Source organism: Chaetodon auriga, chromosome 16, assembly GCF_051107435.1.
Source record: "Chaetodon auriga isolate fChaAug3 chromosome 16, fChaAug3.hap1, whole genome shotgun sequence".
Classification (NCBI taxonomy): Eukaryota; Metazoa; Chordata; class Actinopteri; order Chaetodontiformes; family Chaetodontidae; genus Chaetodon; species Chaetodon auriga.
The window spans coordinates 19,493,962-19,507,783 of record NC_135089.1 but is presented as its reverse complement, the minus strand read 5'-3'; the positions used below and the strand labels follow the sequence as shown (position 1 = coordinate 19,507,783).

The window sequence follows — 13,822 nt, the reverse complement described above, 5'->3', positions numbered from 1 at the left end:
AAAGACTTTCACCTTACAGTTCCATGTCATATCTGCAGATTGGCTGTTTTTATTTTTGACCTTTGTTCGTGTATATGTTGTGCCAAATTGTTTTTTTTTTTTATTAATTAATTATCGTATTGTTTATGTTTGTTTTGTTTTGTTTTGTTTTGTTTTGTTTTGGTGCTCTTTATAAGCCCTTTGAGTCTTCTTAAAATCCAGCAGAATCCCTTTTTACTCCTTTCATGCATTCTGATATTTCTGTCTTGTCAGTTTAATTAATACATGAAATGAAACAATTTTCTTCACAGTATTGAATCTCTTCGGCATTAAGACCGACAGATTTTCAGGTGAGTTTCTTTTTTTCGGTTTATAAAGTTCTTAAAGTCATTCCGATGTGTCAGATTCAGACTCACTGAAGAGGCTCCTGGTGGCTCCTGGCTGACGCCTGGGCGGCATTTCAGCGGCTCTCCGGACTGACGCGCATGTATCGGCGTCACGGGCGGACGGAGGAGGAGAGGCTCACCGGAGCGCAGCCGCGCCGCAGACGCGCAGATGGTCAGTGTGTGTCACCATGAGCCAGCGGCAACGCGCGCTCAGCTGCCTCTCCGTCGCGCTCGTGCTGCTGCTGCCTCTCGGTCCGGGGCGCGTCCCGGAGCTCGCGGTGGCGGCGGAGTACTCCTCCAAAACCGACTTGGACTACGAGTTTGGGGACTACCGGGGAAAGTGGTGCATCGACGACCACGGGTTTGTTTACGGCATCGGAGAGGTTTATTACCCGAGCCGCACGGCGTGTCCGTGCACGTGCACCGTGGACGGTCCCGTGTGCGTCCGACCCAAGTGTCCACGCATCCACCCCCGGTGCACGCGGATCAGGTATAAGGAATGCTGTCCGGTGTGCGAGGCTGTGGCCCGGGTCTGTGTCTACGGAGGCAGAACGTACCGGCTCCTGGAGGAGTTCAGGGTGAGAAAGATCCGAACTTGTACTCCGCCGTCCCATCCACAAGTTCACACAGCTGCAGCTGCTTTTCATGAGGATGCAGCTCTGTGACCGCATTTACGCACATCACCTATCTAGCCTATAATACAGAATAATTATGCTTTGGAAGTTTACATGTAGGCCTACACAGTGAGCTCATGTCATCCACTCTACTGATATGTTTGTTTGTTTGTTTGTTTGTTTGTTTGTTTGTTTGTTTGTTTGTTTACTTCATTTGTTTGCATGACACATTATTCCCACATAAACTTAAAGGTGTTTGGTACCCCAGCAGTGACCATGGTATATAAACACTGATATTGTGGCAGTAAATCATCATTATGTTCATATAGGCTATGGAAAATAGAATATTTGCACATTGTCATTGCTGGATTGACCCAGGGGCTTCCCCTCTTCCCACCCTGTGCATTGTTTGTGTACTCAGCTTAAAGGCATGGTGCACACAGCAGGCCACACATGCAGCTTCAGTACAGTCGACCTGTAAACCAGCCATGATGAACAGTAGCTCCAGGTTTGGTGTGGTCGTATATTATTTTAACAGTTTTGTGAAGGAATATTTACCATACTGTACATGCAAAATATCAACAAAAATAATAAAGATCATATTGATTTGACACAGGACCTCCCCATGAGACAGGGCCACAGTAAAGGTAAATAACTCATGTATCTATGTACACTTTGTGACACATATACCACATGTGAAACTGATGATACACTGTGAAATGCTTTTTTTTGTCACAACAAGCCCACAGAATTATAACCTGCCCAGTGCGAAACGGCACACAGACTGCTGGTGAACAAGCAGCCAAAGAGTCAGACAATTCTCAGGAGTTAGTGGAAACCAAAACAGGGCTAAAAGTAGAGTGAATATTGGACCATTCCAGGCAATGGGTTGTTTCCATGAATGCGAAAAGATTGATCTGGGATACCTCATGTGGAGCTCAGATTTAGACCGTATTGACGGTCAGACTGAGGTCGAAACAGATCTGCATTCAATGTGCTTTAGTGCTTCCAGATTCAGACCTGCACCACCTATAGGCAAGACGCCGCACATCTGCACTTACACACTGCTGCTGTCACTTTCCTTTCCTCTAGATGACATGTGCAGAGCTGGACTGACAGTGACAAAATGTGCAGTATGCTTAATCTGAATGTGTTTGTGAGTTCTAAGATGTTTAATATTTAATATTAAAGAACATGGCTGTCTGATTTGTTGCTGTTGTCAACAAACAGCTTCCATACTGTCGTGCAGCCATGTGCTCAGTGGGGACTGAGCAGTGGGAGGACAGGTATTGACTGTGTTTTATGTAACAGATGGTGTATCAGACAAAGTGCATCCAACCAGTCCATTAACACTGGAAACAGGTCAGCTGTCTTTGTGTGTGGTTGTTGGACACTGACTGCCTGCGCATGTGCATGTGGCGTAAAGGTTTAGCCTTCCTCATCCTCTGTGACACACCAGTGGGATTGAGCCGACCAATCATCTCCGCCATGCTCTCATTTGTTTACTGTAATGACTCCAAATGGTCACAATTAATGATGAATTAATTGAAACTGTCCGTGTTTTCTAGTTGTCCAGGTGTGAGCGGTGCCGCTGCGAGGCAAACAGAGAGGTGTACTGCAGCATTTCGGACTGCCCCGCCCCTCACTGCGTCAACCCCACCTATGAACCCAACCACTGCTGCCCCATCTGTAAGACCGGTAAGACTCGGTCAGCGCTGGGTTTCCATGCACGTACTTTCTCTTCACTCCATGACACAGTGTCTGTAAAACTTATTTCAGGATGTCTCTTTAATTGGCTGTGGAGATTCATTGTCCACAGAGGTACATTTTATGAAAAATGCATTGTAACACCCTTTGATTTTTACTCAAGCCATCTTTTCCAGCCACATAGAGGCTATTCAAACTACTGTAACAGCTACACTGTGATGAAAGTTACTAAATTCAGAAATGCTCCCAAGAGGATGTACTCTTCCCATTTTGGACACCCAACAAGCCTTTTGGTGTCTCCTAACTTGGAGATTGCCATAAAAATACTGAGCATTTTCACACTAAAAAAAGTGATAAACCACTTTGATTTCCAGAAACTATGAAAAACATATTAATGAGTCACACCACTGCATGTGCCTTCATTACCATGAAAACACACACACTGAATTTATGTTGATTCAATCCCACATACACTGTCCTGCTGCCCCAAATTTCTCCCAACAAAAGCACCATTTCGTCCAGTTTCCATAAGTTTTGCTAAAAACTACAGAGCTAGCTGTTAGCAGGAACCAGTGGGCTTGGCACTGAGTGACAGGCGGATTTGGGAAGTCAGAAAGTGTTGTTGGTTGCTTTTAGTTGTCAGGAGATTTGTTGGCATCTCAGACTGAACATCCGTTGCCCTCTTTTGCATGCTAACACCCATTTTGCAAGGCAAAAAGCAAACTGCAGCAAGTGCACTCTGCTGTGAAGTTTCTGCATGCTTGTTTTGTGTTGCTACACGCTGCAGTAAATGCACAGCGTGGACTCAAACTGCAGGCTCGCCGGACAGCCAAAGCACGTGAAAGCTAGCTGGTGGGATTCTCTTAGCATTAGCTACATCCAAAACAAAACTGACCATTTGGGTGAACTGACTTCTGATTTAAAGCTAATCAGCATAGCAGATCTTAGTAGCTGCCATCACAACTTTTGACTACTGGAACTCGTGATTTGAAGAAGACGCTTTAAATCATATTTAAACTGCATATTTTAAATGTATTATGTTGAGTGCAGGCAGCAAAACAGAGAAACGTATAATTCTGATAAACCAAGAACTTTCAGATATCAGAATAAAGTTTATTTCCTTAAACAAACTGAAAACACGCAGTCCTATTTTACCTTGCATATATCCTGCACGACCAGCTTGAGGGTTTCCCACTCACAACCTTTTAATTGGCAGCAGTTTCATTCATGTGGACAAGTCACCCACGCAGCAGCACAGAGGGGAGTGGGTGACACAGACACACACGCACACACACACACACACACACACACACACACACACACATGCTGAAGCTCATGACCCCTGCATGTGTTACACACATTATTAGAGGGCCGTCACTGCAGCAGTGTGTGTTCTTCCTGCAGCTCTCAGAAGCAGCACCAGTTACGTCACCTCCCACACCCTGCAGCTTACACAGCCATCCCTGTTATGTCATGTATGCTTTCATCGCCACTGGCATTTAAGTCCCTTTCTAACATTGGTGGGATTTGTGTGTGTGTGTGTGTGTGTGTGTGTGTGTGTGTGTGTGTGTGTGTCACCCAGGAATAGCAGCAGGAATAATAAAAACTCTTGTATTATGTATTGCTTTTTTGTAGAATAAAATAGCAAGCCAAAGCAGCTAAACAATCAAAAGCGTTATTTACTCGATTCATCACGACCACCTACAAAAGAGAACCGCACGAACGCGATCTGCCTCTCAGTTACCTTGCTGCTTTTGAGGCACTTGTAGTTAAGTTGTAGTTTCTATTTCAGACAGCGGGACAGATGGTTTGATTTGTTGCGTCACTGTTTTTTTTTTTGTTTGTTTTTTTTTTTCTTTCTTCCCGCTGCTGCCAAATTCCCTCACGTCAGCTGTGTTTTATCGAACACAGTTGAATCTGGCATCAGATGAACTGTACTTCCTGTCCTCCTGCTGCTGGCGTCGGTAATTGTTTCACAGGTAGCTGCCAAATAAAGGAACCCCCATCTGTGAACGAGGGATGTTAATGGTATCAAAAGCAGGCTGTTTACATTTTTTGCTGGCGTAGTCTCGAGTATGTCCAGGCCGAAAACATATAACGGCCTTACCGAAAATATCATATTTGACATTGCAGAGGAGGAGAAAGTTTAATTTTACCGTACATGAAAGTCAGTGTCTGTGGCTTTTTCTATGTGCTGCCCGTGTTGTATCGCCCACCTGTATTTATATCACAAACACATCAATGATGCTATTTCATAATGAAGCTGAACCAGAATTGAAGACAGACTTCTCGTCTGTGGTTGGGGATGCAGCCTCAAGCCTTATTTAAATTCATGGATGTTTTTGGCCACTTGGGGGCAGCAGAAACATGCTGTAAACACAACACTGACACGCTATTATCTAATAATTCAATATGGCAAACTTGTTACCCAACAGATTCCTATTTATACATCCTGTCACAGAGCAACATTAGCATTTATTTTGAGTGGTGTTTCTGCCATCGGATGAATAATCACGCTTTTAGATCTGGTTTTGGTCTTCACCAACTCCTCTTCAGCTAATAAATGCTCCACCATGTTCACCACGTAGTCGATAACTTTCCCTGCATGCAATTTAGAGAAGGCAGGTAGCATACAGTTGGTTTTAAGAGCTTTAAGCTAAAACAGTGGTCTGCTGTGGTGAAACGACAACGATGAGATCCGTGAGACTGAACCAAAACTTTAAAGTGGCGTGACGTTAAGCCAAAATAATGATCTGAAAGAGTCTCTGTTGAAGAAGTTAGGGGAACTGCAGAGATGCTATGTGAGGCTGTACTTAAGCACAGCAGTGCTTTGAGCTAAATGCTAACACATCTATTGGTTGCCTGGCAACTGCCCCATGCCATGAATTAGTCTGGCAAACAGCCCTTGTAAAATCAATCAATTTGTCATTCTAAAACTTTAATTGTTAACTGTTAATTAGTGATCTTTAGCGGTGCTGGTGGGCAGGTATAGGTGCCAGTGGGCAGAGCCAGGCTAGCTGTTTCCCCTTGTTTCTGATCTATATGCTAAGCTAAGCTAAGCTAAGCTAAGAGCCTGCTACAGTTAGCTTAATATTTACCATATAGACATGAGAGTGGTGTCATCTCATCTAACAGCAAGAGAGGAAATAAATATTATTTCCCAAAATGTTGAATTCTTCCTTTAAGGAAAAGTAAGTAAGACACTTCTAGAACTTTAATATCAATCAGGACACTTGACTCTCTGGCAAAGTACTGCTTCAAAAGGAAAGATTTTGTGTGAGCAACTTGCCCCTGTACTGTCCATCCTGTCGCTTTAGGTCCCAACTGCTTTGCTGGGAACAGGGTGATCCCAGCGGGGGAGCGGGTGAACATCGATGAGCAGACGGTCTGCTTCTGCACCTACCGGGACGGGACATGGCACACCCATCCCCAGGCCACCTGCGAGCAGCGCCCCCAGCCCAGCCTGACACCCAGCGCCCGCACCGAGCCCCCCGGGGATGAGGACAGCAGGAGGAGAGGGGGGAGTCCCTTCATTCCCAGACTGGATGTGATACCTTGAAATGGAGAGTCAAATAAATGCCTCATAGATGCAGAGCCACTCTGCAGGTCCACAGAAACTCTGACTTTATCTGAAGTTCCTTCTCTACTCTCAGCACCAACCACCCTGCACATTATCCAGGCAGAGCTGTTCTTTCATTGGTTGTGGTTGAGGGTAAAGAGGGAACTGAGGGGTGCAACTGGCAAAATGAATTATTTGTTGAAATAATTAGTTCAATGCTACAACTCTGTTTTGAGGTAAAATGACAGTTTTTTTCAAAGGAGTCTGGCTTTGAACAGGCAATGTGACAGTTTCTGGTTAAACAAAAGGGATACTCTAGAACTAAAAGGTCTGTCTCTGCAGGGATCTTTCCATAATGTCAGACATAATAACAATCTGACTCTGTCAGTGGCAAAAGCAAACATTTACAATAGACGTACTTTGATGGGCGCAGTTACCCTTAAGGATTACACCGCAGTCATTATTCAATTTAATGAGAATTTGAGATGAGCAGTTGACATTTTATTGACTTACAATTAATTGATTTGATAAAAGAGATACATACATGCATTAAAAAATCAACAAGGCCACATTTGTCTGGATAAATACTCACTCACTGCTGTTAGGGAAAGTTTTTCTCAGCTTTTCTCTTCCTGCACAAATCTACAATCTATCTCTCTACATACTTGATTCTCCTTTACCCATCATTCCACTGGGGAATATGTACGGAGTCAAGGAGTGCCAGGATATGTGAGATGAACGTATTGGTGATTTACAGTAAGCCACAGAGGGAAAACAAGTGTTGGGCGCAGGTGGCAGCCTGGTTCCCCTCCATGGACCTGCTGGTTTCCGTCTGTAAGCAGAGGGAGTCCGGAGATGTCCAAGTAGACCAGACACACACACACACACACACACACACACACACACACACACACACACACACAGACACACACACACACACACACACACAGTGATGAGAATGACTGTGTAAGCAGAAAAATGGATGATTCACACACTACCTGGACTTACATATGATATATACAAACTGTATATAATATTGATATATACCAGGGGCATAGCACATATTTTGGACCTTGTACATAAGCACTCTCTATGAGCCCCTCCCCACATCCATGGCTGTTCATTCTAATATCTTTGTAGGCCCTCCTCACATGTGGGGCCTGTATAATCAGTGCCCCTTCTCCTCCAGTCCTACGACCCTGCTGTATGTCAGTCATATTCCTGATAGTCTGTGACTGTTGGCATACTGAGCGCGGGGGCTTTTTCTTGTCCCATGCTCTTGCAGCGAGGTCAAAGATTTAGGTTTTGTATTTCATGGTCTCATGACAACTCACATGTGCGTGTTGCCAGAGGTTGTAGAGATGAGAAACGCTCCAAACCAGAAATTCCCACTGTTCAATCGTCTCAGTGCACTTTCCTGTCCTCCTCTTGCTGTAGACATGTCCTGTGTATTGCAAAATTAGTTTCAAATGCTCTACAGGAATGTATTTAATGGTACTCAGGTTTATAACTTTCCCCAGTGGTTTGTCTTACTGTGGTCTGCTATCCTCAGCACCCTCCCTCTTCAGTGTGAGCCATGTTGTTGTGTATTTAATCTGTAAGTAGCTCCTGTTACTGCCTAACTACTGCAGATCAATGTTTACCTGGAAGCTAAAGGTTATGAAATAAAGATTTTACAGAATATCGTACCATTAAGTCTTGTTATGTTCCATGACTCTGGACCTGTCCTCTCGATGAGTATTGTAGCTATCCTCCTCTGGGCCCAGTACCCTCTCACATGCATTGAATAGGACTCACTGAACTCAGTGGACATCCGGTTCTGCACAGGCTTACAATGATGCTCACAGGACATGAACCCCAGTTTACTGGATGAAAGTCATCCATCCACCCCACCTTCCTCCATTTGTGGACTTTCTTCCTCCTTATACTACATCATCTTCAGCTCTGAGCATCTAATATTGCCACAGATGGATTTACACTGCAGTTAGTTGAAAGCCTGGTACGTCTCATACAGGTGCACAACACACCTTTTAGCATCTGTATCAGATGCAGAAGAGTGTTACAAAGCATCAGTATTTGATGCTCTGAGCTCCAAATACGCACAAGCAGAAGATGTGGCAAGATGTAACCGGTAAAATCAATGCAAGAAATCTTGCTGAGAAGCAACAGTTCGTTTTAACTGAACCAAACAGGTCATATTCTGTGTGGTTCAATCCCAAGAGTAAAACATTCTTGTCTAACATGAAGAGTGATTGTAAATCACTTTAAAGGTTCAGACCTGTGTTGCAATAAAGTCAGAACCTGGGGCCACTGCAGAGGACTGACAGCCTCAATAGTGGGGTGCACACCCTACCAACTGAGCTATAGGGGCACTCCCGCATATTGTAATGTTTAATAAAACTTCTTCCTCAGTGTCAAATTCACAATTCAACCCACAGAGCAACAGTATTGTGTAGGCTGACTGATATGTGATGGCAGTGCTGTGGCCAGTCAGAAAACCTGCTGCCTTGTGGGTTGAAATTCATATAATTATTAGGTGCCAGACAGGGGAGAAAAGTGTAAATGTTAAAGCAGGGAACAGACAAATTTTAAAATATGAAAGGCAGACTCACATATACATAAAATAATAATAATAATAATAATAATAATAATAATAATAATAATAATAATAATAATAATAATAATAATAACAATAATAATAACATAAAAGCAGTTTTGGCAGGTCGCAATTCACCACTTAAAAGCTGAATTTAAAGTCAATTCTTAATTTACAAACATACTGCCATTTATATTATTTTATCATTATTTTATTATCTCTGTAATTGCAGCATATTCCTGCCTCCATACTCTGTACTAACTATATCTCAATGATCATTATATATCACTTCACTAACTAGCAAAATAAAAATGACAACAGACAAACAGTCATGCAGAACAACCAATGAAATAAAAAACAAAGAAAACAGTATCATTAAAGCAGTGCTCAATGCAGACATCAACTGTGTGTATATTGGACCATTTTAGATGCTGATCCAATAACTAAATGTGTCAGCGCAGCTAAATTCAATGTAGTGTGTTAGTATGAAAAACATACATATAAAACATTCAGTTCCATCATCGGGGTTCATGTTTGAATCCCTCTGAAAACTCTACTGCAACGTTCAAACTGCGATGAAGTCAGACAGAATATTTAACAAAGCAATACAGCCGAAACTGGAAAACCAGAATGCTTAATTAGCTGCACAGCCGTTCTCTGTCTCCTCCTCTTCCTCTTCCTTGTGGAAGATCTTCCCTTCAGGCTGCTTCACCCATCTCAGCTTGAAGCCTTCACTTGGGACGTGGTCTTTCAGTCTCTGGTCAAACTGAGGAACACATTCTTTTTTTAGTCTCCCATTGATTGAAATGTATAGTTTGTATATAGTTTAGCTGTACTGTCTGTTTCATTTCTACTTCATTCTCAAATATCATTACTCTTTCCAAGATGTCTTCCTTCAGGGCCTCCATGTTCACAGAGGAGCCAGTTTTCTTCAGCACCACCTGCACCACCTGCTTCCTTATAGTGGGAACTGTTTTATATGAGGAAAAAGTAATATTTTCATGTTGCAAATGCAAAATTTCACTGTGAAAGGTTAATCATGGCGACTCTTTAAATACTGAATTGTGGGAAGTTGGTAACAACTGACAGTATGTAAATCTGAACTCACTGTAACATACAAAGTTCCGCCCGCTGTTGCATCCCTGGTTCTTCCATTTGCCCATGTATGAGTTGACACAAGAGTGTGAGTATCTGGTGGTAGGTGCCTCGGTATTCCAGTTAGTGAATGAAAATGTGCTCCCATCTGACCACTTCCATGAGTCTCTGTAGAGGCCAATCCATGCAAATTCGCCCTTTCCGAACATCTTCCTTATCTGGTTATTCTCATCTTGGTTCCTCACACTGGCCAGGTCAGTGTAGTGCGTCCTGCAGTAGCTCTGAGCCTCATCCCAGGTCTTCATCTTACTGATAAAGATGAAGCTCGGTGAGGTGTCCCTTGTTTCTTCTGTGCCTGAAACATTTTAATAGTGCTGGAATCACTGATGTTGAATGAATATGAATATCTGAACAGGCTACTTTTGAGAGCATTTTCACACTGGTAGTTAACTCATTCAAAGCAAAAGTATCTTGCCACCCGCAAAGTACCAACCATATACAGACATCATTATTGTTACTTACTACATTCCTCACCTCAGTTTATAAATACTCTTCAGTCTATCGATGCTAATGTTTGTCAGTCGTGGGTCCAACACTGTGGTCCAGATTGAAATATGTCAACACCTGCTGGATGGATGGGGACTAACTGTTGCACAGACAACCATGATCCCACAAGGATCAGTCTTACTGTCTTTAGTGTTCCCCTGACTTTTTGCATCAACCGGGAACATTAAGGTTGACTTTGTGGTTTCAAGTTGGATATTTCAATAATTGTTGGATGAAAGAATTTGATGAAATTTGATACAAATACTAATGTTCCTCTCAGGATGGGTTAACTTTGGTGGTTCCTTAACTTTCCATACAGTAACATCACCAGGTCAACAATTGCACTTTGTGCTTAGTGCTATTAAGCAAATGTTAGGCTAAACTAATGGCCAATGTACACAAGATCCCTAAAGCCACAAAGCATGTGTTACAACACCTAACAGAGCGTTAACTATCTGTTTGCGCTTGTAAAACATAAGGTACCTCAATGAAATAAGTCTTGAGTGTAAGTGTGGGTGCTGAAGAACAGATGATCTGCTTCTTAAATGTTTCCTGTGGACATTGAAACTGCAGCTGAGCTGTGACTGAGCTGTAGTACAACTGGAGTATTTGGCTTTAGAAGGTGAATGTGCCAAACCCCTAAACATCAGCATGTTTGCATTGTCAGTGTGAGCATGTTAGCTTAGCATTAGCATTTAGCTCAAAGCACTGTTGTGGCCAAGTAAACCCTCACAGAGCTGCTAGTGTGGTGTTTTTACCGTTGTAGCAAAAGAAATATAAAAGCTCTGTGCAATCGGTATCCACCCAGTCACCAGTGTCATGCATTGCTGCACAAAATTTGTAGAATGTTGCACTGCCATCGGGTTCACCAGCAGCCCACATCCTGAACGCCGCCTCTCCTTCACCATAGAATCCTGGATTTTCCAGAGACCACTTCCATGCCTCAGTATCAACTTGCAGTCCAATCCAGACCCTGAGGTCCAATCCTGTAATTTCATTAAGATCAGCTGATTCTTGCTCATTATGCACAGAGGCCAGGTCGGTGTACTCCCTCCTGCAGTAGCTCTGAGCTTCAGACAGGTTCATTGGCTTTCGAACAAGGATGTAGAGACGCAGAAAACAGGAAGGTAGAAAACACAGTCCTGTGGTAATGATAAAGATAATTAACCTGATGCATTCAGTGATAGAGCACTTTATACAATTTATGACTCCTCACAAACAACTTGGTGTGTGCCATATCTTAGAGTAACCCATTAACGGTGGGGTGAATCATTCTGGAGAAAGACTGATATTTGCTTTTTCTTAATACACAGCCCTGGCTCTGTAAATGGGAAAGAACATGGCTTGGACCAAGTCACACAACACAATTCCAGCCAATCATATTGTGAAAGAGAGAAGGTAATATCAACATTCTCTCAACAATAATTCACCCGACCTTTAAAGAGCAACTTGCAGGTTGAAGACTCCAGTGAATTAATGTGTAGATGAATAACATGAAAAAATCGGCTCTACATATATTACAGTAACTTCTTGAGTTTTTGTTGTGAGAGAATTTGCTTCCGCATCTAAAAAAATCACTAACTAGAAGTGATGTGGATGACCGGCCAAAATTTGAAATTAAGAAATGAATGATTCTAAATGGTAATTTAATGCTGAAGAGATAGTAAATGTGTATTCATACACATTTGATGGAGCACAAGTGTATCACCATAGGCCTGTGGGTGTCCAAGAGACTAGGAGTGGACAAGGATCACAAAATGTAACAAAATAATGGCAGAAATTAAGTTGCTACTGGCAGCTACGGACAGCCATGGCTTCAGTGTACCGACAGCAACCAAAACAACAAAGGCATCACCTTTAGAGGTTAGCAAACACAGTTCCCTCCAGAGCTTGTTGTCTTTAAAACTGCTCAAAGACTGACTTGAGACAATGAGTGGCATTGACTCCGCAAACTGCTCCATCCTCATTGGAAACGATAGACATAGCCTTTTTTTTTTTTTTTCGGATGGAATATAAGACAAATATTTCCATAGGTCGTCTCCTCTTCCTTTCCACCTGACATGCTGGTGAAGATGAGGCACTCATCTTTGACTGGCCAGCAGCAGCTAAAATAGTTTCTTTCGGTTTTAAGCTAGCTAGCTTAGAGGACATGTGAACGTTAGCTTGCCTTGTTGTTATCTATCAGCGGGCACCCAACATGCACCTGGCATGCACCAAGCAGGGGGGAAAACATCCAATGAGACGGGGCAGTGAGAGAATTTGACTTGCGCTTGCAGAAGTGATTGCTTAAAAATGAAAGCAATAACCAGGTTGTCTGCCCAAACTTTTTCGTCTCATCTTTAGTCATCAGGGCATGATGAACAGAGATTTCACTGTAATTTTTGTTATCCATATTTTTTTATTTACTTTGTTGTTACAGTTTAGTTATGCAATAAAATGATGTCCACGAATACTTATCGTCTGAATTTTCGTTGACAAAATTAACACTGCGCAGGCACCAAAAGTAGCCAGCTAACGTTGGCTTTTTCTGTTGGGAAACTGTGGACTTGATTTCGTGACAGGCTGGCACACACAACACAATAAATCGCTGTGATGTAAAACTACTGAAAAAGACAGACTTACTAATAATAATATGATGTGATGTTGAAAAAAAAAAAAGTGCTTTCAGGCGCTTGCTCAAAAAGGTCACCAATTTCCTCTAAATTTGTACCTGTGTGTCTTGTAAAAAATATAAAATGTTGCATTCATTTTTGAAATAGTCATTTTCATACAAGGTTAAGTGTACATTTCATAAAATCTTTAACCTGCAAGTTGCTTTTTAAATGTGAAATGTGTATTCAGTATGGTAGAGACAAAAGAAGACCTTTGACTATCAGACTTTGTCTCGCACTTAGCAAAAGTCATACAAGATGGATTAAAAAAAAAAAAAAAGAAAAGGAGGAGAAACATTTGATCTTCAGAGGTTTGTGGAAATAACTGACTTATACTGACCTGACAAGACCATCAGTTGAACATTAGCCCCTTTCATCGTGGACCAACAGATGGATCACTTGCACCTTGAATCAATCAGTAGATACAGAATGTGATTTATGCAAGATTCTGTAAATTTTTCATGTTCTTGTATTATTTGATTATGAATCAAATCTAATTTCCTCTCTACTTTGCTGTCCAAATTAGTGTAAATCAAGAGTTTGAATTGGACTTCAGATTTCCATATACTTCGAAAATTCTTCATTAATTAGACTGAATTTGTGTTGCAGATTATTTGGCTCCCTCCATATAAACTTGCTTGATGGTAAACTTTGAAGAACTATCCAAAGGTTGTTCCAGAAGGTTTTGC

The 13,822-nt window shown here is 42.2% G+C and overlaps 1 protein-coding gene across 1 annotated transcript; it reads left to right on the top strand.

Annotated features, from left to right (window-relative positions):
* Nucleotides 1–376: 376 nt before the first annotated feature.
* On the top strand, nucleotides 377–6,778 carry LOC143334372 (von Willebrand factor C domain-containing protein 2-like). Its single transcript, XM_076753148.1, has 3 exons — nucleotides 377–943; nucleotides 2,548–2,677; nucleotides 6,004–6,778. The coding sequence occupies exons 1-3, from the start codon at nucleotides 554–556 to the stop codon at nucleotides 6,243–6,245; spliced, it is 762 nt and encodes a 253-aa protein (XP_076609263.1). The 5' UTR covers nucleotides 377–553; the 3' UTR covers nucleotides 6,246–6,778.
* Nucleotides 6,779–13,822: the final 7,044 nt, after the last annotated feature.